General features: G+C 37.1%; 1 protein-coding gene across 8 annotated transcripts in view; it reads left to right on the top strand.

Annotated features, from left to right (window-relative positions):
- Positions 1–25,995, top strand: part of PPP1R13B (protein phosphatase 1 regulatory subunit 13B) — a 71,212-nt gene that overhangs the window by 42,216 nt on the left and 3,001 nt on the right. For 4 of the 8 annotated variants that reach the window (XM_074908755.1, XM_074908753.1, XM_074908760.1 and 1 more), the window contains 12 exons: positions 10,075–10,176; positions 11,212–11,386; positions 11,774–11,970; positions 13,742–13,906; positions 14,705–14,885; positions 16,554–16,709; positions 19,963–20,132; positions 20,944–21,445; positions 21,995–22,761; positions 24,344–24,481; positions 24,563–24,696; positions 25,372–25,538. In XM_074908755.1, coding sequence (XP_074764856.1) covers positions 10,075–10,176; positions 11,212–11,386; positions 11,774–11,970; positions 13,742–13,906; positions 14,705–14,885; positions 16,554–16,709; positions 19,963–20,132; positions 20,944–21,445; positions 21,995–22,761; positions 24,344–24,481; positions 24,563–24,696; positions 25,372–25,538 — 2,854 coding nt within the window. Of the gene's footprint in view, positions 1–6,072; positions 6,275–10,074; positions 10,177–11,211; positions 11,387–11,773; positions 11,971–13,741; positions 13,907–14,704; positions 14,886–16,553; positions 16,710–19,962; positions 20,133–20,943; positions 21,446–21,994; positions 22,762–24,343; positions 24,482–24,562; positions 24,697–25,371; positions 25,539–25,995 lie in introns of those variants that run through there. The other 4 variants (XM_074908758.1, XM_074908754.1, XM_074908757.1 and 1 more) reach the window with 4 other exon arrangements.

Below are 25,995 nucleotides of genomic sequence, written 5' to 3'. Positions count from 1 at the left end.
TGATTTTCCTGATCTTCTTGGCATTAACTTTTTGCACTGAGTTGGTAATACGACAAAAAATGCAACAAATAATTCATGTGTTTTTAAAGCTAAATTGTCTGTATTCTTATATTTCCAGTTTAACCTGATAACCGGGAAAGAACTGTGTATTGCTCAACATTTTCCATTGAATATGAAAAGTGCAATGAATCAAGCTGATTGTAGTTGACAGCTGGCTTGATCTTGCCGTGATTAGGTCTTTTACTGCTGGCAAAATCCACTAGCCTTTTCCGTTAGCTGATAGTTGATGAATGCAGAGAGACAGCTTTTCATATTGATGAAGAATTTGGGGAAACCTTTATTTCATATGGAACAGAAATAAAAAATATCCTACTTCCTACTGATTGCACTGAACCAAAAAAGTCATGCAGGAACTTGTAAGATGTGTACAGCAGTTAGTTTGGCTTGTTCACAGCAAACAGTTAATCAGTTAGTGGAGACAGAAAATAAGAGAAACATGGAGTTGAAGCATGTTGAAGCAATGCAAACGTTTACAGCGGATGGGCAGTGCTGCAAAATAAAGATGTGCTGTCTTACAATTAGATGGGAAAATAGTGAACAGTAATTAATTATTTTTCAAAATTTGTTAGCATTACACTTTAGTGGACTTGTTACTTAAATACTGTGTAGCTTTTGTCCTTTGGTTTAAAAGGATTGTGGGTTTCATAGTCACATGACTGGAACGCAGACCAGTTCGGGTTTTGTAACGCTTTTAGTGTTCTCACATAAACAATATTATAACACCAGACAAAAACTCCATATTGAAACAATTACTTAAAGGAAGAATGAACGCACATTTGTTGATAAACATGTTATTCGGGCTAATAAGTGCATCTTAACCATACTCAGTTATCCTATCAGAGTAAGATGTTGCTTTTCTAAAAGGCCCAGAAAAATGGAATTACAAGGCTGTTTTTAAAGGCACTTGGACATCGAATTTTTAATTTAACTTGGACATTGTAACATGTATATTACTCAAAATTACTCTGAGTAAAAGGATTGGTAAACAGGTCCAAAGTTTTGTGCACAACTGATCTGTTATTTACATAAGAATGCGTCATTTCTTTGAAGATAATTTACTTTTGTTAGGAGTATGAGGTTGATATTTTGATTTAAATCATCTACTGGGTATTTTAGCTGATACTAAAGTTAATATAAACATGCTTGAGATTTCTGTGGCTGTTTAAAAGAATCTGCAACAAGGAGGAAAGTAGTATTTTAAATAAATGAGTTCCAGATACCACTTTCCTATATTGTAGAAGTTATTTATAAGCATATTATTTCATATGTAGCAGATGTTCAATGTATGCTTAAATCCATTTCTAATTTTGAAAATCTATTTTAACATTGTTTGGATTTTTGTTAAGTTCAGCATTTTCTTAGCTGTTCTGTGCAAAATAGAAAGCAGCCTCACTTGTGAGATTTCTAAGAAAGCAATATGGAAGAACAGGAAATCTGGAGTCTGTGGCTTATGCTGAATAGACTTTAAATGTTTATTATATAGAGTGACAGTATCAGCAAGTTGCAGGAATTGCTAACAAGGTATAGTGTAGTTAATAAGAGATGTTGAGATTTTATCAGAGAAAGATAATGTGAGATTTTTCAGCAAATTGTCATGCGGTTGAAGCATGTTTATTCTAAGAAACTGTTCATGTCTCTGCACAAATAACATTTTTATTATAAATTTCTGAGTAAAGTTACCAGATTCTGTTTGTAATGTTAATTTCAAGATTATTTGACTATCAGGAGATAGTGTATGCTAGGTATATTTTCCTTTAATTCCTAATATTCTGGTTCCGTTTTCTGGGTTTAATTAGCTTGTTCATTTCCATTAAACTAAAAAAGGCATGTGGTATTGTCATTGGATGCTTTAAAATGGATTTCTGCTATCGGCATATTTCTGACCCAATTAAAAAAACACAAGGCAGAGCTGTGGATAAAGCCATTTAACTGGAAATAACGAAATCCATGTTGAGGTCAGCAAAAATGTTATTTTAGTTTAAATAAAACCAGATATTTTCTTCTGTTTTGGTTTGGGTTTTTTTATTTTTTTTTAATAGTGTTATATTTCACACAATATCTTCAAGTTGTCTTTGTTGTCTATGGTACTAGGATCAAGTTTTATGGAAAATGTTGTCAAACTCTATTATAATTCTTAAATTTGGTGATATATATCATAGAATCATAGAATACCAGGTTGGAGGAGACCTCAGGGATCATCTGGTCCAGCCTTTCTTGGCAAACACATGATCTAGACATGATGGCCCAGCACCCTGTCCAGCTGAATCTTGAAAGTGTGCAATGTTGGGGAACTCACCACTTCCTGGGGCAGATTATTCCAATGGCTGATTGTTCTCATAGTAAAAAATTTTTCTCTTGTGTCCAATCAGAATCTTGCCAGGAGTAACTTGTCTTTTCAACGTGACTCATTGTAAACCAGGAGTTTCCATCTTCTTTGTTGCCACCCTTTATATATGGGAACATATAGGGTCAATATGTTTCAGAAATGTAAGGAAGTCAGAATTGGTAATCTTCAGGAGATGCTCTGTCCTGTGTTCTCATAGTCCTCAGACAGCACAAGAAGGCCGCATACATTTCATATGATACAGAACTTTTTGTACTACCCTACATTTCTTTGATACAGAACTGGTGAATAAACTCCTGTTTCTTCCATCTGTTTTCCCCGTTGCTACTGTTGTGCTGAGGACAGGTGCCCAAAGTGTGTGCTGGCTATTCTTACCAGCAACCTTTAAAGCTTTGGTGCCAATTTGGCAAGTAAAAGCATCCTCTAAACTATGTTACTCTGAATGAGGCTTAAGGCAAAGAAGTCACTTGTGACTGATAGGCCACTTGTGTCCAAGCTGGCATGGGAGAGTCAGGAAATCTTTCACTAGATTCAGCGGGCAAAGCAAGCTGTTCCTTCCTTTCCTGCTCTGGCAATTTGGCAGTTGTGCAGCCACAGCTGTAGCTCTTCATTTGCTGTAAATGCCACGCAAAGGAGGAAGATGCAGGGATGGCCCACTGCAGTGAGAGCTCCCTTTTTGCAGAGGCTGAGAATTGTCAGAGCCCCGATCCCAGTTGGGTATTCACTGGCTGGGGAATGCTCCGACCAACCCTGTTTGTTTCACAGTTATCAGTCTGCTTTGTTCTGAGAAAATGCTCCTTTATGTAATACTCTTCGCTTCCTTTGTCCACATAATCGTATACCTAGTTCCAGACCTGTCAGTTCTGTGTTTGTCATGTAGCTATATAGATTTCTGGGGTTTGACAGCTGTTCAAAGGTAAATTTCTAGTCTGGAGGTAAGTTTTGTATTCCCTCATTTGCCCTAGGAAGGAACAGTGACTTAAAACTGCTATAGATTATGGAAAACTGAATCTTTCAGCATGTGCATTAAAACCCAAGTATTTACTTTGCATTTCTGTGGAGGCATTATAAGTCTTCTCAAGAAGCAACCTGTAGTACCTTTCTGGCCTTTGCTGTCCTCCCTTATGAAGCTGGTGAAGATGATGTTTTCTTTTTGCTGTGTCAAAGTTGTGTGCCTCATTAAGGAATCCCACATGGAGGAGTGAAGTCTTTAAATCATGATCTTAAAGGCGTTGCTTCTTGGATTTCTCTCTCTATTGCAGTTTCTGCTTCTAGTTCAGTGCTGATCTGTCCTTGGTCTGTGTTTTTTGGGAAGGTTGGAGTTTCGTGGTGTGTGTCCCTGCCCCACTGTCTCTACCATGTGATATGCTAGTGTTTTCCCAACCTTGATAAAGAGTGTTTTCTTTCACACTTATTATGACAGAAGATATGGTTACCTTTACTATCACAAATGTTGGGGGGGGGGGGGGGGGGGGTGTGTTGCAGGTGGGATATGTGCTGCATTATCTTTATTAGCTGCTCTGTATTGGCTTGTCAGTGAATTAATAGGTGGTTGACAGTAGTGGGATACAAGCAGAAAAACTTTCTGGGTAACCCTTTTGATGGCCAGTCAGAACCAGCCATTCTGCACTCCAAGGCAGAAGCTAAGATACAGACTTTCTCACCTCCTTGCATGCCGGTTGATTACATTTTATCTAGGTTATGTTGGACCTTGACAGCTGGTGATTTAACTGCAGAATTGTCTCTGACACTGACAGAAGAGAAGGGCGGACCAAAGTACTAAAAGAGAAGTACTAAATGAGGGAGTAAGAATAGAGGTGGTGGAGGTAACTGATAGGAAAAAAGACTAGAGAGAGACTTCATTATACATGATTTATTGTCTAAGAATACACATAGGAGAAAGTGGAGCTTGGCCAGTTTCAGGAGGTTTGAGGTACTTGAACCTACACTTTCTAGTGCAGGGCATTGGGAGGGGAACTGAAGAATTGTGTGGGAGATGGGTGTGAACATCTCTCTTAAAAAGAGTGAAGGAATAGATAAGGAAAGTTAATGACAGTGGCTCTTGCAAACCTTAGAAAAAGATCTGAAGAGATAGCGTGCAGGAAATGATTGGTAAATTCTTGTACTGCTCTGTTTTCTTTTTCAATTAATTGGTTACATTATCCTTTACACTGGTTATTTGAGTGGCTAGGCATTGCTGAACCTAAGCATGAGATTTCCAGTCACTATACTGACCTGTAAAGCTTTTGAATATTGTTTTCCTTTAAAGCTCTTATGTCTGAAATCCTAACCATCTCAGGTGTGGGTTTGGTATATGTTTCATTATTATTTTCAAAGTAAACTTTCTGTTCTTACTAATCCAAATTTAGAAAATGATCCAAAATAAGTATCTTGATGGCTTAGACATGGAGGCAAAGAAATGCGTAAATCAAAACTCATCCTAATTATCAGCTTTTAGAAAATAATATATTTCAAAAGGTCAGTCTCATGAGTTTTCTATTTTAATATTGACATAATTCTTCTTAAAAGACAGTTTTCTGATGAAAGGCCACTGCAAGCTGTTGTTATGGCTTACATGTCTTGACCACAGTACACTCTGCTTGTCAAAGAAATATTTCAAGTTCAGGTGCAATTTTTCATTTGTTATTGTGGATTGTCCATGAGTAAGCCATTTCATAATAGCTCAGAAGCATGTAGACTGAGAAGTTTGTGATGATAGACAGAACAGCACAGTGTGAGGGTAGAAAGAAAGGAAGGAGGAAGAAGAAAATGAATTTTCAGAGTGACAAGATTAATGTGTAGAATTAAATATTAAAGGAGGTTCCTTTTCTTAATTAAATGTCTATGGTATTACTTGTTTTGAGGCCGCTTGTAAACTGGTTCCTAAACTATTTAATTACTACTTTACCATTCATCTCTCCTGTCTCAAAAATATTAATCATCAAATGGTAAAATATTAACCTGCAGTAGGAGGGTAATGTCAGAAGCTGAAACTCCAGTTCATTACAAATTCTGTCTCTCATCATGACCTTTTAAAGTGCACACTAAACAAAATAAATACACTTTTTAAAGATTCTTGTCAATATTAAGAAATTAGGGAATATAGGTGTAACGTTCTTGTCTGTATGAGACATACATAATACTTCCTTAGTGCTTAATAATGCAGTGTTTGCTTTATAGCATTTTATTTAGGAGTCCATCTCTATGTGTAAATGCTTCTGTGAATCAGTGAAAAGAAATTTACAATTCAGCAAAACTGTCTGCTTTGATGTATCACTGTGTAGCAAATGAATCTGTGGAATCTGGAGGAGTAGAAATTTGTAGTGGCTTTGTAATTCCTTCAGAAGGCAGTTCTGCAGGAGGTAGGTTTCTCTTGCTGCAGGAGAAAGGAGGAGGTCTGGACCATAAATGTGATTGGCTCATGTTTGTAATGAGAGGTGAGTGACTTCATGGATGAAATTTTTAATAACTAGTATGAACAACACAAACTTACGACTCTGAGAAACCAACAGCCTCATTAAAGAACTGAGAAAATGCAGCGCTCTCTTTGCCGTGCATAACCTGAGGTTCTGAAGAAGGACCGAGACTGACTTTTTTTTTTTAGTGGTGGCATTTGCTTACAGATTATTACAAGCAGACTCAACTAATATGAAATGCTCTAAACAAACTGATTCGACTAGATCTCGGCAACCAAAAGATGCAGTGTTTTTCACGCTGTTTCAAAAATTATTCTGTCCTGTTCTGAAGACCTGAAATCAGCAACAGTATATCTGAAAATAATTGATGTGGTGTCGAAGAGGAATTCTGCTTGATCCATTTACTGCTTTTGCCATGTGGATGAAGAAGAACAAACTGCGAGTGAAGTTACAGGTTTAAAACTTTGTTTCCTCAACTGCTTCTTTTCTTTCCTAAGTATAGTGTAGTTATTTTAAGTGAAAGGGACTTTTACTGGTAATCAGTGAGGTAAACATTAAAAGATTTCTCATAGAGCATTTATATTTAAATGCTTAATTATCACTGTTTCCCATGTTCTTGTGCTTTGCCATGTATAAAAGCTTTTTAGACATTATACTTTCTAAATGGAACATTTTACAATAGCTAATAGCTTCTTCAAGGAGAAGCTAATATTTGCATTCATCTTATAATTAATCTTCTGTATTTCATAATACAAAATAATGCAGTACTTTTTTCCAGGCATTATAAGATATACTTTCAAATGTGCTTATTTAAAGCAGTAAAATTCTGAGATTTTGGATCAAGCTGTTTTTTTGTTTCTGGTACTTTTAAAAAACAGTTTCTTATTGTCATTATGCATTCCAGGTTACATTTTTCATTTAGAAAATCTGTACTTTTCACTCAGTGAAATGGCTTTTTTTACCTTGAAATATGTACAACCCCTGTACAGATAGCACTTTTTGAGTCTGGATATATTTTTACCAAAATTTCTTAGCAGAGTAAAACGTGTCTCTATTTCCTGAAGAGTGTTATACTGAAAATTACTACTAGAAATAAAATGAGCTAGCAATGTTAACTTAAATTGATGATCAAAGCAGAAAGGAGGGGAGCACTGGGAAGGTGTTGCGTAGTCTGATGCAACTTACATATTTTTGAAACAGAGCATATGTGTACTGAGAAAATACTATCAATTCACACTCTCCACCTTTTTTAGATTTAAAATCAGTGATCCAGGGGAAAGCATTCGAGCCATTCTGAGCCCCTTTTAAGAGTTACCTTCAGAGTCCAGCAGAAGCAGGTGTAGAGAGGTTTAGGTTTTTCTGTCAAGAAGGTCATGGCGAAGGAAGTCAGCAGAGTCTGATTATGTTGTGGGAGCAGCCTCTGGTTTTTCCATGTTACTGTCTTGTCTCAAGTGAGCACATTTTGGTCTGTGGATGGCACCTGGAAAAGCTTCCTTACTTTCTTACCCAATTAGTGCCCCTCAGTCTATAATTAATAATAAAATGACTCTCTTTGATTTATTAGCTGGTGGCCACAAGTGCATACAAGTTACTTGACTTTAAAGAATATTGTGAACAATTCTTGTGTGTCTTAAGTCGTACTAATAAAAAAAGTACATACTACGAAGTTCAGTCTTTTTTTTTTTAAATTATTGTGTTCACTAACAAAGTGCTGAAATAGAAAATTAGTGTTTTGGGTGGATTTTACCTTTTGTTCTCATTCCACTATTATATATAGCTATAACTGTAAATAAATACATAGGAGTTTTCTCTAATTCTCTAATATAAACAGAACAGGCTGGAGCCATGGGCTGAGGCCAACTGGAGGAGTTTCAATAAGGCCAAATGCCGGGGGCTGCCCTTGGGCCACAACAACCCCCAGCAGCGCTACAGGCTTGGGGAGGAGTGGCTGGAGAGCTGCCAGTCAGAGAGGGACCTGGGGTGGTGATTGACAGCCGGCTGAACAGGAGCCAGCAGTGTGCCCAGGTGGCCAAGAAGGCCAATGGCATCCTGGCTTGTGTCAGCAATGGCGTGGCCAGCAGGGACAGGGAAGGGATCTCACCCCTGTACTTGGCACTGGTGAGGCCGCACCTCGATTCCTGTGTTCAGTTTTGGGCCCCTCACTACAAAAAGGACACTGAATGACTCGAGCGTGTCCAGAGAAGGGCAACGGAGCTGGTGCAGGGTCTGGAGCAGAGGTCTGATGGGGAGCGGCTGAGGGAACTGGAGGTGTTTAGTCTGGAGAAGAGGAGGCTGAGGGGAGACCTCATCGCCCTCTACAACTCCCTGAAAGGAGGGTGCAGAGAGCTGGGGATGAGCCTCTTTAACCAAGTAATAAGTGATAGGACAAGAGGGAATGGCCTCAAGTTGCATCAGGGAAGGTTTAGACTAGTTGTTAGGAAGCATTTCTTTACAGAACAGGTTGTTAGGGGTTGGAATGGGCTGCCCAGGGACGTGGTGGAGAGTCCCCATCCCTGGAGGTGTTTAAGAGTCAGGTTGACATAGCGCTGAGGAATACGGTGTAGTTGGGAACTCTCAGTGTTAGGTTAATAGTTGGACTGGATGATATTCAAGGTCCTTTCCAACCGAGATGATTCTGTGTTTCTGTGAAATAGTTTTCATTATTGTTGACTTGATAGGGGAGTTTCAGGTGTAGTATCTAGTAAGAATTACAATTTTTCTCCATAACTTATTCAGTAGGTAATGTTCAAACAGGGACAATAACTTTCTCTAAAGCTTTTAATCCAACATGTCTATATCACACTTCTAAGATGCAGCAGCTGTAAAAGTTACTGTTCCAAATCTGGCTCATTTTAGTGACTGACCTTGAGGTGCATATTTTACCTGAATAATTGCATGCAGAAACATGCAATGTTAATTGGAGTTCTGGTAGCATCCAAAAAAAGGAGAAATCAGTTATTTTAAAACAAATATTTTCCCTTCCTGACTGAAGCTTAAAGAAAGAGTTCTGTATTATGTAGGAGAGAACTGATACTACTTAAGTAGGAATTTGATGTAGGAATATGAAACAAGCCATTCCTAGTGGCTGAGATACTTTGGTATCAACAAGATGGTTAGAGGAGATTTTTGTTAGACCGAAGTATTGCAGGGGACAGATAGGACAGGATTGCTACAGGCCTGCATTGGAAGTCAGTAGGGTGGGCCCAGAAAAGCAGAGCAGCTGAATCAGCTTTCCTCTGGGATCGGGTTTGATCAGATCCACAATCTGATGCTTGGTTGATTGGGGTGGGGAAGTGTTTCTAAGATTGTGGAGTTTTGTTTTCTGAGTAGCAAAGCAGGTGTTTGTCAAATGTCAGCTTCTGGAATTTGACTTCTTACACTGCACACTTTCTTGTGATTGCACAGTGAAGAAAGTGGTTGAAGTAATTTAATATATAGATTTAAATTATATTTGTTGATATGAGTATACTGAAACACTGCATTCATTTTTAAAAACACGTATTCAACCTCACACAGTTACAGCATAATTTTTAAATAATTTTCAGTAATTGCCTCTATACCCCAATTCTGCAAATGATTTGTTAATTTTGAAATGCAAAAGGAGTGATAAAGCCCTTCTAGTATCTTGTCTTTTCCTTCAAAGTTCACTCAGTAATAGCCACTTACTAATCCAAAGGGGATGAACTTTACTTTCTTCACTTTGTACAGACTGTTTTTCACAGATTCTTAACTTAAATGCTCCAATCTGCCAGGAAACGTCACCATCTTTGGATGTGAACTTAGTGACAGCCTTTATCTAAGGGCTCTCATGTGGTCTTGTCCTGCAGTAGGTAAATAACGCTAACCACCAGTTAAAGCTGCCAAGGCAGTTACGCTGAAAATGTTAGGAAAAGAAAGAAGCTTCAGATTCCAATTACTGCTTAAAATACCTGCTTGCACGTGTGTTACTACATCTTAACAGAGCACGATTAAACGTAATATAAGGGCCTTTTTCTCTTGTTTGTTTTGTCTCTTAGTGTTTTCCTCTCATCTGCTTTTCCACTTTTTGCTTTTTCTGTCCCTGGTATGGGCATAGTCTGTGTCCTTTATTTCTGCTCTGAGGTTTCTTACTCCTTTCACAGGTGTCCATCATTACTCTTCCTCTGAGGACTGGGGCAAGACTTTAGATTTCCTCTGAGGAGAGGGAATTTAGCTTCTGTTGTCAGAGCACTTAATATAAGTCAATGTGTTAATGTAACATTTTGTTTTTTGCAGGTTGGGAATCCACGCGTTGAGCTCACTCTTTCTGAACTTCAAGATATGGCTGCCCGACAACAACAGCAGATTGAAAATCAACAGCAAATGTTGGTTGCTAAGGTAGTAATTGTATACAGATCATAATAAATACAAATTTCCTTCAACATAAACAAGCATAAGTTTAATGGATACAGAAAAACACTAATTCATTCTAGATAAGCTCAAGAAATAGCTTGAGAAATCCATTGTTTTACCAAGTTAATTTTAACCTAGCCAATATACAACATTTCAGTGTAAATGATGCTATTAACAATCTATGTCAAGCTAAGTCATGTGTCTTTATCAAAATACTGCTAGGTTTTATTTGGCTCTTTTGAGGCCCAATTCATGGTCCGTGGTTGGCCAGGCTTCACTCTATGATCATGATTAGAAGCTCAGTCACTCCAGTATAGTAATAGTGGTGTGAATGTGCCCGCTTCATGTGTAATCATGTATGACATTTCCAAAGTCTCTAAGATGTAGGAATCTGTTTACAGAGTGGAGAGTAGGTTTAATGTTTTTAACGTTGTTGTAGGTGTTATAATGTACAGCATACATTGGATGCTTGGAGTACCTAGGAATCAACCTATCAGTTCTGCTGTTCTTTCTTATGGAAATAATGTAGAAAAAGAAACATTTTCCATGTGTGCCCAGCAGAAAGTCAGTTATTTAGAACTGAAACATTATCTTACAGTAGGTCGGCTTGTTTAAAATGGGTCTGTTGGACATATTTTGTCTTTAGGAAGCTGGATAACAGCATTGGAACGTCATTTTGCAACAGCAGGAAAAATGTTAATAGTGTCAGAAAACAAATGCTAGAGGAAGCTTCAGAGATGATTTTGAGTGTTCAGGCTAGGGCTGTATTTGCACATATATGTAAATTTGATATCTGGTCTAAAAAATCATGCTCTAAAAAATGGTCTAAAAAATCTGCTCTAAAACAGATTTGTTAATGTTAAGAGTTGTTCTGGGAAGACTGATACATATTTTAACTAGATTCAACTTTTTCTGATTTCTGGAAATAACCCACTGATCATAGTGATGGGTTTTTCTAAGTTAACTTTTTTAAAATAAATGGGTAACAGGCACCTCTTGTCTAAAACCTCATTTTGTCAGGAACAACGTTTGCGTTACCTGAAGCAGCAAGAACGGCGTCAGCAGCAGTCTGTTTCTGAGAGTGAAAAGCTTCAAAAACTTAAAGAACGTGTTGAAACCCAGGAGACAAAGTTGAAAAAAATCCGTGCCATGAGAGGACAAGTGGACTACAGCAAGATCATGAATGGCAATCTGTGTATGTGGAATTTTCAAGTAATTTATTTAATTTAATTTACTAGTCACTGCATGACTAGCAAATGTTGACTAGCAAATAACAGCATTGAAGCAGGATTTCAGATAGAATGTCTTTTGTCTTACAGAGGGTGCTGTGTTTCTATGAAATTCATATATGATGTAATCTTTTGTTCATTTTATATAGTCAGGCATGAAGTCAGAAAAAGTCTATTCTCTAATAGGAAATGGTATGACTGTTAGCAAATTCCCAACACATGAATATTTTAGATGTGCATGCATATACTAGATGTAAAACTAATGTGTTGTATTTCTTAATCCCCATAGAATTAAAAAATTAACAACTGCTTTACTTCATTGTTTTTTATTATTTTTATCCTGCTAATTTTAGCAACTGAAATTGAGCATATAAGTGCCATGTTCCAGGAAAAGCAGCAGGAGCTCCAGGCTGCAGTCTTAAAAGTGGATCAACTTACTCAGCAACTGGAGGATTTAAGGAAAGGGAAGCTTAATGGGTTTCAGTCTTACAATGGACAAATGACGGGACCTGCTGCAGTAGAATTAAAAAAGTTGTATCAAGAGCTACAGGTAAGCAACAGAGACATGCTGTTTAAATGATAGCTGTAGGTTTGTAAAAGTTTTATTACTGCTCTTATGGGTGGCCATTTGGTTCCGTGACATCTCATAAAGCTGGTGTATTAGAATGCCGTTAATATGTGAGATTGTAATTAGCATATAACCCTCCTGAAAACAGATTCTCATTAGCTTTAAAAATAGTTTTTGTTGTTGCTCTTACACATCATGATACAAAGTGTGCAAGTGTTCTGAAGGTTATTTCTCAGCCCCTAATACTTCAGTACTGAATGTTGACATAATCTAGTATTTATCTGTCTCAAAAATTTTTTTTAAAAAAGTTCATTTCAGTAGTGTTATATTTTGCAAAGAACTCGGTGTGGCAAGCTCACTTAGATGTCATCTTAAATTGGAGACATGACTGGACAGTGACTGAAAGTAAATTTAAAATACATTGTGAAAATACAGATGTAATGTCTGGTGTAAATAAAAGACATAAGAATTAAATAGCATTTTAACAGAATCATCTAAAATATAAGCTGCACTGTACTCACTGCACTATATAGTGCACTATAGCTGCAGTATATCAAACAGTATTCTCTCTATCACTATCATATATCTTCCTCCAAGAAGATTGTTAGATCTGAAATGTAATTCTTGCATGACTAATTAAATATTCAATTTACATTGAAATTTTGTCCAGCTTTTATGTTTAGAAGTTACAGAATACTTAATTGTGTGTCAGTGTATCAGGATTTGAGGGCTTTTTAAATTTAGTCATGTAATTTATTGTGATCAAGGCAACAGCTCTAGTATATATTTACTATTTCAAAATTAGTCTCACTCATTTCCTTACATGAACAAATACAACATACAAATTAATTCATCACATGTTTTCATTAATTAAGAATAAGGGCTGTTTTTCCCTTCTTTTACCCTTTCTCCATTTATACAAGGCATGTGTGCCTTTTGAGTATTTCTAAGTTCAAAAATGCTCAATAAATTAAGATTTCTGTCTTGTGCTTCACGATGATCCCATATGTGTTTATCAAGACTTACATTTGCCTCAGGTTTTGCATGTAACATTACCATGAAAATTGGAACACTGAGACAATACTGTCAGACTTATTGAAGGTATGAAAAAATGCCAGTGGGAAAGCAAGAGAAATTATTATAAAGACTGTCATGGTTGATTTAAACCATAAAGGTAATCAATCCCCTAATCTACTGGAAACCTGCTGTGAAGGCTTGGGTTTAATTTCCATGTAGAGAGGAAAATCTGTGCCCAGTCCTTGCACTAGCAGTTCAGTTAACCTCCCATCCAGACATCGAGAATTTTCATGTGGAACTGGAAACAGATTCAATAGCATAATTTCTGTTAAAAGTTTTATATCACTTAGTTTTCATGATAGTCAAACTGTCTTGTTTAAACATAATTTTCAACAAACATTTTCTGTGAGTTAATTTTTCACAGTGGAATTCAGTTTTGAAATGTCTATGCCTAATTCTTCAATCCATTCGCTATAAATGGGATGCAGTCTACGTGTATTTAATAGGTATCCACCAGTTTATTAGGACCTCCTTTTGCTGTTCTCTTCTGAGTTGTTCATGGTTGCAAATGCTAATCTGACAGGCTATGTGGAAGCCTAACATTAGAGACGTCAGAACAAGTTGCTGGTACAAATTCCTTTGGGTTTTTTAACACTGTATTAAAAAACAACTTGATGACAGAATGAAGTAACTGTCCTAATAAGTGCGCTTGTTTTTTTCTTTTTCTCTCCCAAAGATTCGTAACAGGCTTAACCAGGAGCAGAACTCCAAGCTTCAGCAGCAGAAAGAACTCTTAAACAAACGCAATATGGAGGTGGCTATGATGGACAAACGAATCAATGAGCTGCGTGAACGACTATACAAGAAAAAAGTTGAGGCACGTCAAAAAGAAAACATTCCTGTAAGATAAACTGTTAAAAGGGCCACACTTCAGTTTATCAAGAGCCTTATAAAAACCACATAGAATCTCACTTTTTCCCAGCTGAGTAATACAATTATGTATAAAGAACCTATTTTAAAAGTAGCAGGCTTCTTAAAACTATTTTAAGGTTTTCCATAGATACCAGAAAACTGTTAGACAGAATGTATTTCCTTTTATTTTTTTTTTATGGCACAGACCATACTATATTAAAGATTATAGTAGTTTATATTTCTAGGAAGGGATATGTGATCATGGGCTGTGTTTCAAAGCGTGAAAGCATAAAAAGTTTTTTTATAAAATATTGATCTTCCAATATGGAAAATTGATAAAATATAAATGGTCTGGAACTTCGGAAAGAATTCAGTTGCACAGTAGAACATCTGTCTAAGAACTAGAGTGCTCAATTCTGGATCTCCTTATGTATTCCTGGCTGGAGGTACTGCTTTTAAAAAAAAGCCCATACATATTTGATCATTTAAGAACTCACATTTGCCTAAGAAAGGCACAGTGAAAGAGACATTACTCAGATAAAGGTTTCTACAACAAATATATATGCTGTGGCTGAGAAATTCAATTTCTGAGGTGTTGATTTTAGGGAATAAAAAGTGTACATTCTAGTACGTTTTATTTTTTGCAGAGGCATGGTGTATGATGACTTAATTATTAAGGTGACTTAGCTACAGTGCATGGTTCTAGATAATTAAATTTAGATCCTGTTCGTGCACAAATGCCTAGATGAAATGGAAGCTCACATTTCAATTTGTCTGATTTTTTTAGTTGAATCGTATTAATGGAACTTCATCACCCCAGTCATCGTTGAGTGCTTCAGGAAGGGTAGCAGCAGTAGGACCTTACATCCAAGTTCCAAGTGCTGGCACTTACGCTGTACCAGTAGATCCAGTTAAACCGCAGTCTCTCACCATTGCTTCTAGCTCAACACATGGAAGATCAAAATCTGGTAAGTACTTAAGTGTGGTGTTTGTTAATACATGTGATTTTGGAAAGACTAATAAAGAGAAAGAGTAATTTTAGGAGACACACTGTTGGCTTAATCTCTGTAGTGGAAGGGGCAAGTTTTAGATGTCCTGATACTATTCTGTGAATTACTCATTTGATATGAGGCATTTTTTGCCTCTTTCCATTACTTTTTTTCTTAGGAGACTGAGTGTTTTCCTTGAAATTTTAATAGCTAGTACACCGCTAAAAGGAGCACATGTTCCTCCACAGATTCTGTGTTCTGTCTTTAATAGCTTTTCGATTAGTTTGTGTGTTTGAATATAAGAGTGAAATCAACTTGGTGGCAAACTGTTATAAACTATTTACAGTCTGTTGCTTTTCGACAAGTAAAACAAAGCTAGTGAATGAATAAAAAGAATATTATTTCTCAGAAGGAGACTAAATAGGAAAATTGAATAAAACTATGGGAGACTTTTGCTCCAACTGAGATATGAGAATGTGTGGTGCTTGAAGAATTTCTGAAATGGAATAACCTTAGCACTAATGCTGTTTACTTGTTTCCGCCTTCATCAGTGAAGGAGCTGGCCCTTCAGAGTAGTCCCCACAAATTCTCCAAAATTGGCTCCCATGTCTCCCATAATTAATAATTCCATCTACATTATAAAATACATTATTTTTTTTAACCTTACATGTGATACTGAAGGAAGCAGGTTGTGGTATTTGTGCCTTAAGTTCTTATTCTGGCAAAGCTCACCTCTCTGCTCACATCTTAGCAAAATCAGAATTCTTAAGAAGAGCTTAGCTACAAAAACACCCATAATATAAAAAAGCCCAGTCTCATTGGTCTAACCACAGGACTTGATTTACCTGGTCACCTAGGAGAGATCTAAAAATGAGATAAGCCGTAATCACTAAAGCAAAGCTTCTGCAATATTTGCATATGTTCCAGTTCTTAAAACTGAACACTCCAGCAAAGCTTGCAGCATGCTTCCAGGTGGGGAAGAAGAGATGGAGGGAAGACAATCTGAACCTCTGTGTAGGAAAGAATTATGGACCCCAAGGTCATGAAGTAAAGCTATCTAAACAGAATTTGAAAAAAAAACCACCAGTCTTTTCCATTGATATTAGTGATTTAACAATACCTTTTTAATTCAAAGGCTGTACAAACCCCATCACTGTGGTTTTATGGAAAATTCTTAAGAATATGGAATGACTTAATCACGGGGTGAAGTGACAGATACGCAACAGTTTTGTTTTCAGACATGTGGATTCCTCTTCCACATATGGGAAAGGACAGTTCATAACTTCACCGACCAAAAATAATTCACTATCAGAAGATACGCATACCCACTTCTAAGCCTCCCTCAGGAGGCTACAACTTCTGAATGATAACTTTGATTTTATAAAAGTAATTATTCTACCATAGGACTTTGTGTTTATTACTCAGAACGTACTTGAATAAAGTTTTGTAAGATAGATTTATGTAAGGAGAAGCTTATATGCTCCCAGGAAGAAAATACATTGAGAATTTTTTTCAACTGTCATGCTTTTATTTCTCATTATCTGAGTGTTCCTGTTCTGATTTCGCCATTGTCATTGTTATAATTTTTCCACCACTTTTTTTCTTTCTTTTTCTGTGTAACTGGATCTGCCTTGGTGTGTCCGGTAGAGACAGACTGTGGGTGTGTGAAAAAATCTCCAGACACCTGGAAGGTTTCTGATTTAGACATAATAGTGGATCCTATTCTGTCACCTCCCACTTCTCTTCAGTCTGCTGTTCACAATGTCATCCGCCTGGCACCTACTCTCTTTGACACCCAGCACTGTGAGTCCGTAGATCATCTCTGGCTAGCTAAGAACTCAGTTTTTAATATGGACATCTGAGCTCTTGCATACAGATGCATATTAAACAGCATCTTTAGAACTTGGGTTGTGGTCTGGCATGCAGAAGATGCTGTTGAAATGTAAAATCATTGATCAGTTGCTTTTCATCTTTGAAGAAAACAGATTTGCAGCAAATTCATCCCTGGATTACTGGAGTAGTGTATTAGGGATGAGTTTTCTTCATTGAAAAACCTTGAAATTTTCTAATTGTTATTAGAAAATTCATTATAATCACCAAAGCATGTTTTAGTATATCTCAGATTAGACAGATGCATTACATACAGGTTTAGCTTGTGTTACTTTGTGGGAAACTTTGAGTTTCCATGTTGCACTGGCCCCAGAGTTGGGATAAAATCTCACTCTGTCCAAGTCAATAGCAAGAATCTTGCTGACTTCCATTGAACAAAAATATTATACTTGGCTTGCGCTTCAGTTGCTGTAGTAAGTGTCCAGCATTCAGATTACAAAAATTTTTAGGTAGACAGAGAAAATGCATAAAACCTGTTGTGTCTGCATGTCACTGTCTTACTTAAGCAAATGCAAAATGGACTGGTGAGAGTTGAAATGCACCGCGTGTTAGGTAGTCTTACAAGCAGCAGACAGTGGGGTATGTTTAGAGGAGAAAGTGAAGCCAGTTGGTTGAAATGGCTTTGGGGTGACTCAGGAGCAGGAGCTAGTGAGGGCTTGTGAGAAGAGTGTTGCCAATCAGATGGGCAAGAGTGTCTGGGCCCTGTTCAGTCTAACCAAAGATAGCAGAAGGCAGATGCTGTCTGATTGCCTCCTCTTAGCACCTATTGCGCAGGCTCTGGTGCCATACGCTGCAGCTGCAAATTGCAACAGCAGCTTAGTTAAGTGCACGAGATTCAGTTTGGGTTGTAGGAGTGCGAGAGGTACTCTCATTAAAAAATGCGTGGTAGTTGGCAAGTCTGACAGCTTGTAATACGAAGGACACGCAGGTGGGAACAGTTACGTTCTGATGTTTATAAAGTAGAATTGAAACAGAGAAGAGGAGACAGTCTGAATTTACTTCTAGTCTGTTACCTCACAATCTGGGGATGAACATGCTAATGTTTGGAATTCAAAGGATTACCTGAAGTTTTTGTGTAACGATGTTTCTAATAGAAGAGTATGGGCCTGTATTTGCAGGTAAGATAATTAAATTATTCGGGACTTCTGTTTCTGTATGTACTTTCTTAATAGCTAAATTTACAGCTAAAGATGCTTTCATGTTTAGCATGAATCAATCATAACACCTTATACTGATATTCAAACCAAAATTTTTACTGAACCGTAAATGTTAATCATTGCCTATGTGGAAAATTTGCCATTATTTAGGGTCAGAGTGTTTAGACAGTCATCTTCGTTGGTCTTGGTCTTGCTCTTGATAACCAGGTGATTAAGAACAATAATAAACAAACAGAAAACCCCACATGTCCAGTTTTGGGATGTTGCCAGTACTAAAGCTGGACCTTGTTACTTCCTGGCAGTTTGCAAATGTGAAAAGTGATTTCTGGACTATATACTATATTCTCAGTGTAAAAATATGCAAGTGTTAGCCCTATTTTAATGACCAACCACAAAAATACTCTTGCTGCAAAGAAATTGTCTCTCAGAACTCAAACACAGTTGATCTGAATCTGAAAGTTTAATACAATATAGTGTGTGTAATATTAAGGAATGGTTTGCACCAATCAAAAAATAATTAGTATGTTATCTTAAATGCAAGAAGTATAACTTTTCTGTTGCTCACTTAAAAGTGGTATTATTTTAACAAGCATAAAATTGGGTTTATGAGCTAATAGAGTGAATTTGCACTCATATAATGAGTAGTAATTGTCAAGAAATCTTCAGGTTGTCATTTCCATGGGTGGGAAGAAAACACATACTCAATAAAGAGCGTAAGGTTCCTGGATAGAAAATACAGTGGTGGTGATAAATTCACTGTGATTAGAATGTTCCCATGCAGCTTATTCCTAGATTGTCTGCTATACTAGACAGAGGCTGGCAAAGAATTCTAGAAATAGCCTTGCTGATTCTGTTTTCTCGGGTCTTAAAACTGAAATGAAATGGGAAACTTTGCCATTAAACACCTGATTTTCATTTGATATTGTTTTACTTACGGGATCCAGAAATCTCAGTAAGTCTCCACACACACACACAAACCCCACTCCATTTTAGCTGTTATCGTCTAGTAAAGTTAGTTATGTGTTATGTGTCATCTTAACTGATCCTAAGTGCTCCACTGAGATAATTACAGGCAATAGGGAAGGAGAAATGATCTCTGGTCTCCTTTAGAGTAAGAGAAACCTGAAGTTTAATCTTTTAAAGGCAAATCAAAGCCTTAGGATCTAACCAGGGATCTATTTAGTTACTATAAACCTGATATATAATTATCAGGCTATTTAAACTCTCTTGCTTAAGAGAACAGAAAGTAAATAGTCTCACACAGTTAATAGAGTAACATATCAATGCATCTAGGACTTCATTAAGGATTTGTTGCCTGAGTTTATGCGTAGCTATGTATGGGGTTTTTGCATATGAAGAAGATAAAAACTTGTATCTTGACGCTGGAAGTTGAAGTTGTCAGCTGATTTTATAAATTTCATTAACATTAAATCTGTGGATCAATTCTAATCAGGTGAGTGTGTTGAGGAAAAACAATAGGTAAGTTAACTGCCGCTTCCAGCAAAGGAATGTATGCTTTTGTTCCACCCCACTGTTGAAAGTTTTTACACCCTGTTATGAGTGAATGAATCTAGTAACCATAGTTTAAATTTGGAGTAAGTCCACTCAGAGCTTACATAGACTTAGCATTTAGCATAATTTGACAGTGTCTCTGGATAGTACCAAAATAAATATTTTGATTAAATGTTTCTGTAAGGATTTTTGTTCTGAACTTGTTTGCCTTTTAATAGCAGAATATGCAATACTCAAAACAAAATTTTAACCATCTCTCTTTCTACAGAAATTTTCAATGCGATTTGAATGTGTCAAAGGGTAACAAACAGCATATTATATGCAGTGATTGGATTTTTGGTATCAACTTCCAAATGAAATATTAATACTGATTTGTCCCATTTCTGGAATCAAATTAATCCTGTTGTAATTAAGTTGTTCCATTTCATGTGTTGTTTTGCTTGTTTACAGTGGTGGTGTGGATTATCTTAAATATAGTATTTTTGTCTGTTTTCAAGCTAATGATGGAAATTGGCCAATGCTTAAACAGAGCTCAACCCCTGTGGTAAAACCCCCTCAGATCTCCAACGCAGACTGGAAAGAATCAAGCATGGATACTGCTTTAAAACAAGGAACTATATCCAGCCAGCCTTTGCCAACTTCAGTATTAGGAAGTACTGATAAGCTGGTGGGTTTCATGTGTGATATATTTATAGATTTGTTTTGCTGAGATTATGAACCTTTGGCTTCCATAAATGAATTCACTTCATTCCATTTCATATTTAAAAAATCATAAAGAAAATTACTTTTGCATTCCTCCTGTTCCTTTCTGTTCTTACCACAATACAATGTATATTTTTTTTAAACTTCAGTAGTTCATATTCCTTCCTGTTCTTTTACGTATCTGGTCTCCCCTTTTCCCTCTTTTTGCTTCTCCTAATCATCTTTTCCACCTTCCTATTTTTCTAATCAAAATCTTCATTACTTTTTTTTCCTTGCTGCAGATGATCACTTTTTCAAGTGTATGTTTAATGACAAAAATCGTCATTAAATCCATCCTTGAGTGAGTCCACTCATGTTGTCTGTCTGCACTGTTGTTCTAGTACTTCAAAAATGCTTTAAGACTGTAATCTTAAAAAAATAAGGACCTTGTCTTTAAATAGTTTTGCTAAACTCTGTTATCACACTATGTATTACCATGTACATTATCAACTAGATACTGACATCCAGAACCTAGAACAAGTTATTCAGGCTTTGAAAGTATGTAAATAGTTTTGGATTCATATTAATGTATTATAGCTGAAGATGCCTTTAAACAGTGGCTTCTGTCTGATGTACAATGAGGTGTAGAATCATATCTCGTGATTAAGAAACACAAATTGTTTATATCGACTCCTTTGCTGTCACACAAGATTCTTAGTACATTGAATGAGGAATATTCTTGCTCACAAGTATTTTATTTAATTAAATTGTATATACTATTTATTGTTCTTACGTAGGGTCTTGATCTGGGGAAGGTGCCACCAGCAGTTCCTGGTGTAAGCAAGCAGTTGCCTCAAAACTATGGGACGTATCCAAGTCCAGTTCCCTTAGGAACAGGTTCTACAAATTCTCTAGAAAGGAGGAAGGATGGCAGCCTGCCCAGACCTGGCACCAGCATAACAAATCGGCAAAGACCTGTTCCACTTCCGCCGCCAAGCAATGTACATCAGCCCAGTTCTTCACAACAGATTCAGCAGAGAATTTCTGTACCTCCCAGCCCTACGTATCAACCTTCCGGTCTCCCCTTGTTTCCAGGAGGAGATGGCAGGCCAGAACTCCCTTTAACTGTGGCAATCAGACCTTTCCTAGCTGATAAAGGATCACGACCTCAGTCTCCCAGAAAAGGGCCACAGACAGTGAACTCCAGTTCCATCTACTCAATGTACCTTCAGCAAGCAACACCACCAAAGAATTATCAACAAGCTGTATACAATACCTTAAATAAGTCAGTAAAAGCAGGTAGAATATATTTTGCTTTTTTTTTTTTCTTTGACTATTAAGATCTACTTGTTGGGCTTAATTTACTTTCCATATCAATTTGAAAAAATTGTTTAAATCAGTGAGAAGAGGAAGGATATTTTCACATATGCAGCATGGCAAAAAAATGATCCCATATATTTTGGGGGTGATAAGTATACATTTAATTACCTTTTATTTTAAAATAGATGCAATTAGAACAATACAGTCTGGATACTCTACCAATACTTTTAGAAACAAGTTATAAAAACAAGTGTCTGGTGAGGAGAGTTTTTCTCCTCTTACCATTTCCTCATGAAAGAGGAAAAACATTCCAGGTGTTACTTGTAGCTTATGATTGTAAGAAGCATCACCATCACCGACAGGTGAGTATTTCTGTTTTGATAGGTTCCAATATAATTAGTTTTGGTTTTTTCTTTCTGTATTACTGTTAAACAAGCAGCAACAGAGGCATATGCAGTTTATTTGCAAGTATTTTATTACATAATTTGAGAACAGTTCTTCACTGTTTTCCATCTTTCTTTTCTTCAGTGTACGGAAAACCTGTATTACAATCTGGTTCGACTTCTCCCTCACCCTTGCCATTCCTTCACGGTTCTTTGCCTGCCCAGACTTCCTCACAACCACAGTCTCAGCCTCAGACTGAAGTCTCTGAAAAAGATCAAGAGCTGGAAAATGCTCCCCCATCCAGTGAAAATAGCAATGTGGAAAACATTCCTCGTCCTCTCAGTCCTACTAAGCTCACACCAATTGTGCATTCTCCCCTACGATATCAAAGTGATGCTGACCTTGAAGCTCTACGAAGAAAATTGGCCAATGCTCCTAGGCCGTTAAAGAAGCGTAGTTCTATCACTGAGCCAGAAGGCCCAAGTGGACCAAATATACAAAAATTATTGTATCAGCGCTTTAATACTCTTGCTGGAGGAATAGAAAGTGCTCCTTTTTATCAGCCAAGCAATCCACAGGACTTCATAGGCATCCTAGCTGATGTTGATAATGGTAATGCTAGTACCAATGGCAATATTGAAGAACCTATTTCTGTGCAACCTACAGTTCCTCTTCCTGATGAGCCACCCCCTTCGTCAGATGCCAATGATAATGAATTACCTTCTCCTGCTACTGAGGAACTGGTAAGCACTGAAACCACAAATCAAACATCTGAGACAACTGAAGATAACAACAACAATCCTGCTATAGTTCCTTCTACTGAACAGTCATCCAGTCCCACGCCTGAGGTCAGTTCTCCAGTAGAAGATGAAGCTCCTATACCACCTGCTCTTCCTCCTCCAGTTCCTCCAGTAAGTAACAAAGCGAAAAAAACAATTTTGTGAATTGTAGAATAAGCTGTGTGTTTAAGCATAACTGGAAGGTGGTAAGCTTATGCTAAATTGTGTGGTTTGCACTTCAAGTTTCATGATACTAGAAGAAAAGAAAACCAGGGAGGTCCAAGGAGAATTCTGATGGATTAGTTTCTTTACTGCTGTAGCTGTTAAATAAGGAAAATATGCATACAGGCAGCAAGAGGTTCTGTATGTACTTTAGGTTGTAGAACTTTTTTGGGGGGGTATACTCTTGTTGTAGAACTTTTTCTGGAATCTGAGATTCCATTAGAAAATATTTTTTTCATTTCCTGGTGCCTACAAAGATAAATATTTGTATGAAACTAAGGGTAAGCTATGTCAGGGGGAAGCTGTTCAATTTGCAAGCAAGCTGAAATAACTGTTCTGGGAGAAGTGCACTCTTTTCCCCCTCTCAGCAGAGATGCGAGACCAGGGCTAACACCAGTAGCAACACAGCTGACTTGCTTTAGCAGAAATGTTTTTCTAATGGGCTTGTCACATAATTTGAATTGCTTTCAAAGTCCCTCCTCCAGCTGCACCAAAATCTTTTAAATATTTGTCATTACCAAAATCTACAGCATACAGAGAATGGAAAATAGGGAGAAAACAGTTTTGTTGGGTTTTTTCCTTTGTTGTTGATGTGACTCACTTTAACATTAGTTTCAAAGAGTATCTCCTCTTTTTGAGTCAGGCAGGGACCTTGCATTCCTCTGACAATCTGACGGCAGTGTGCACAGGGCCTTGTACGCATTTTCCATGAGCACCACTGGGCCAGGATACTTCTGGGAGAATGGAATATGCTAGCAACATATACAGTGCATACTGTGAGAGGTTTACTTTCTAAACTGAAATAGCCATACTAAATAGGAGCGTAAATGAAAATGATCTTACAGTGCTAGAGACTAAAAGCATTCTATAAAAGCTGAAATTAATAATAGAAACTTTTTTTCTGGAAAATGACAAGGGCACATGTGAATGACTCAGAATATTCTCAAAACACATGTAAATGGGTTTTGGATCTTGAGAATGCTGCTTCTGATAATACCAGCTAGAGCGTCACATAAAATAGCTTCACAGTCTGTACTTTTCTTTCCCACAGCAAAACTCTTGTCCGTACTGACCTACAGCAGATACTTTCACTAATTCAAGGCAGAAATTCCTCTGAGTAGAGACTCAGGCTTAATTGTGTCATGCTTTCTAGTCTAAGCCAAAGTTTTGACAGTGTCTCAGTCCACCAGAAGCATGTTCAGCTTAGATACAATTAAGATAGTGGTGCTCACAAACCATTGACTTAAATACTTTCTTGTACTTGCTACCTTTAATTAGAATCTTCTAAATTATATCAGCATGCTTTTTCATTTTTTAACTGAATAACATGCAGTAAGATAGCAGGCCTTTTATTTGGAGACTTTATAGTAGAAATATTTATAGTTCTAATCACCATTTAAGGAGGATGGAATTCTTAATCTAGTCAAAGAATAACTGAATTGTTTGTAATACTTATGCAACCTGAAATGATGCCTCCCAACCTTCATCTCAGATAAAACGTACCAACTTGAAGAAACCGAATTCAGAAAGAACAGGCCATGGTTTGAGAGTGAAGTTCAATCCGCTGGCCCTCCTCCTAGATGCTTCTTTGGAAGGAGAATTTGATCTTGTACAACGAATAATTTATGAGGTGAGCTTCTGAACAACGGCAACCTCTTCAGATATTTAGGGGAAAAAAAAAAAGTGCTGAACTATTTTTTGTTTTCAATAGGTTGATGATCCCAGTAAACCAAATGATGAAGGAATTACACCTTTGCATAACGCAGTGTGTGCTGGTCATCACCACATTGTGAAGTTCCTGCTTGATTTTGGTGTAAATGTAAACGCAGCAGATAGTGATGGGTGGTAAGTGTCAAGATTTTTAAGTTAGAATCTGGGAGAAACACTACTTTGAGGCACATTCAAAATTCAGTCAAGATCTGTTTTGGGAACAATTTCTTTCCCCTTTACCCCCTGCAGACGAGCACTTTGAACTCAAGTGTAAGGTTACACTGTGTTCAACTCGCATGCAAGCACACTTAAATCACAACGTTTTACTACATTTTGGTTTTACGTAGCGGTATAGTTGCATTTCTTGTTCAGATGCTGAAATGATTAAACAGTAAATAAGAAATTACGAAAGTTAATGTTTAAGATTTTGGTGTTCTTGAAGAATCTAGCCTTACAGGTAGATGTAGTACTTCTGAAGTGTTTGGAGGGGATGTGAAACCTTGCTGTGCTGATCTGTTTCGCCCTCACCTTTGTTTTACCTGTCAAATTTCTTCATATTGAAAAATACCCTTTATACCCAGCAGCTTTGTAAGCTGTGAAAATCGATGTTTTTGCTAGTATCTAATTTATAATGTTACTGGAGTCAGGTAAATCCTGGAATCCACTCCAGTTGCTTGACAGGTTTTGGGCAATGCATACGTAAAGAACAATTTCCTTTAAAAACAGACAGGCTAAACTATATTGCAAGACAAAATAGTTAGGATTCATGGAAGTTTATTTTTTCATGTGTACGTTTTTGCTTTATTTCAGGACACCCTTGCATTGTGCTGCTTCTTGCAATAGTGTTCATCTCTGTAAACTACTGGTTGAATCTGGGGCAGCTATTTTTGCTTCAACTATAAGTGATATAGAAACTGCTGCAGACAAGTGTGAAGAGATGGAAGAAGGTTATATTCAGTGTTCTCAGTTCTTGTATGGTAAGCTGTGACAATGCTTCACAAACTGTTTTAGCTTTTCTAAAATTCATTCCTTTTGTCTGATCTGCATGGAGCATCTGTTTAGGCCCCAGGCTTCACAATATTGCCCATCACCTACCTGGTCTTTCAAAATGCTAAAAACAAAACAACCTTTTCATTATTATGTTGCTCATAGTCCTTCTGTTCTTTGAGCTACTGCACAGGGTCCTTCTAATGTTACAGATTTTTAAAGTTTAATTTGGCTTAATTTCAAGGAAATGGGGAGGTTTGACAGTAAAAGTCAGTTGTCAAATGTCTTGACAGATAGATACTTCAACTTCCAGATGCACAAATTTCTAGCAGATCACGTGAAGAAACACATATACTTTATGAATAATTAACTTACAGAAATGTATTTAGTTACTGAAATACATTTTACAAGGAAAGTACCTTGATGAAGCAGACAAATTTTTACTTC

The sequence above is a fragment of the Athene noctua genome, chromosome 6 (genome assembly GCF_965140245.1).
Source record: "Athene noctua chromosome 6, bAthNoc1.hap1.1, whole genome shotgun sequence".
In the NCBI taxonomy this organism is placed as follows: domain Eukaryota; kingdom Metazoa; phylum Chordata; class Aves; order Strigiformes; family Strigidae; genus Athene; species Athene noctua.
The sequence above is the reverse complement of the archived record's forward strand: the minus strand, read 5'-3'. Positions and strand labels throughout refer to the sequence as shown.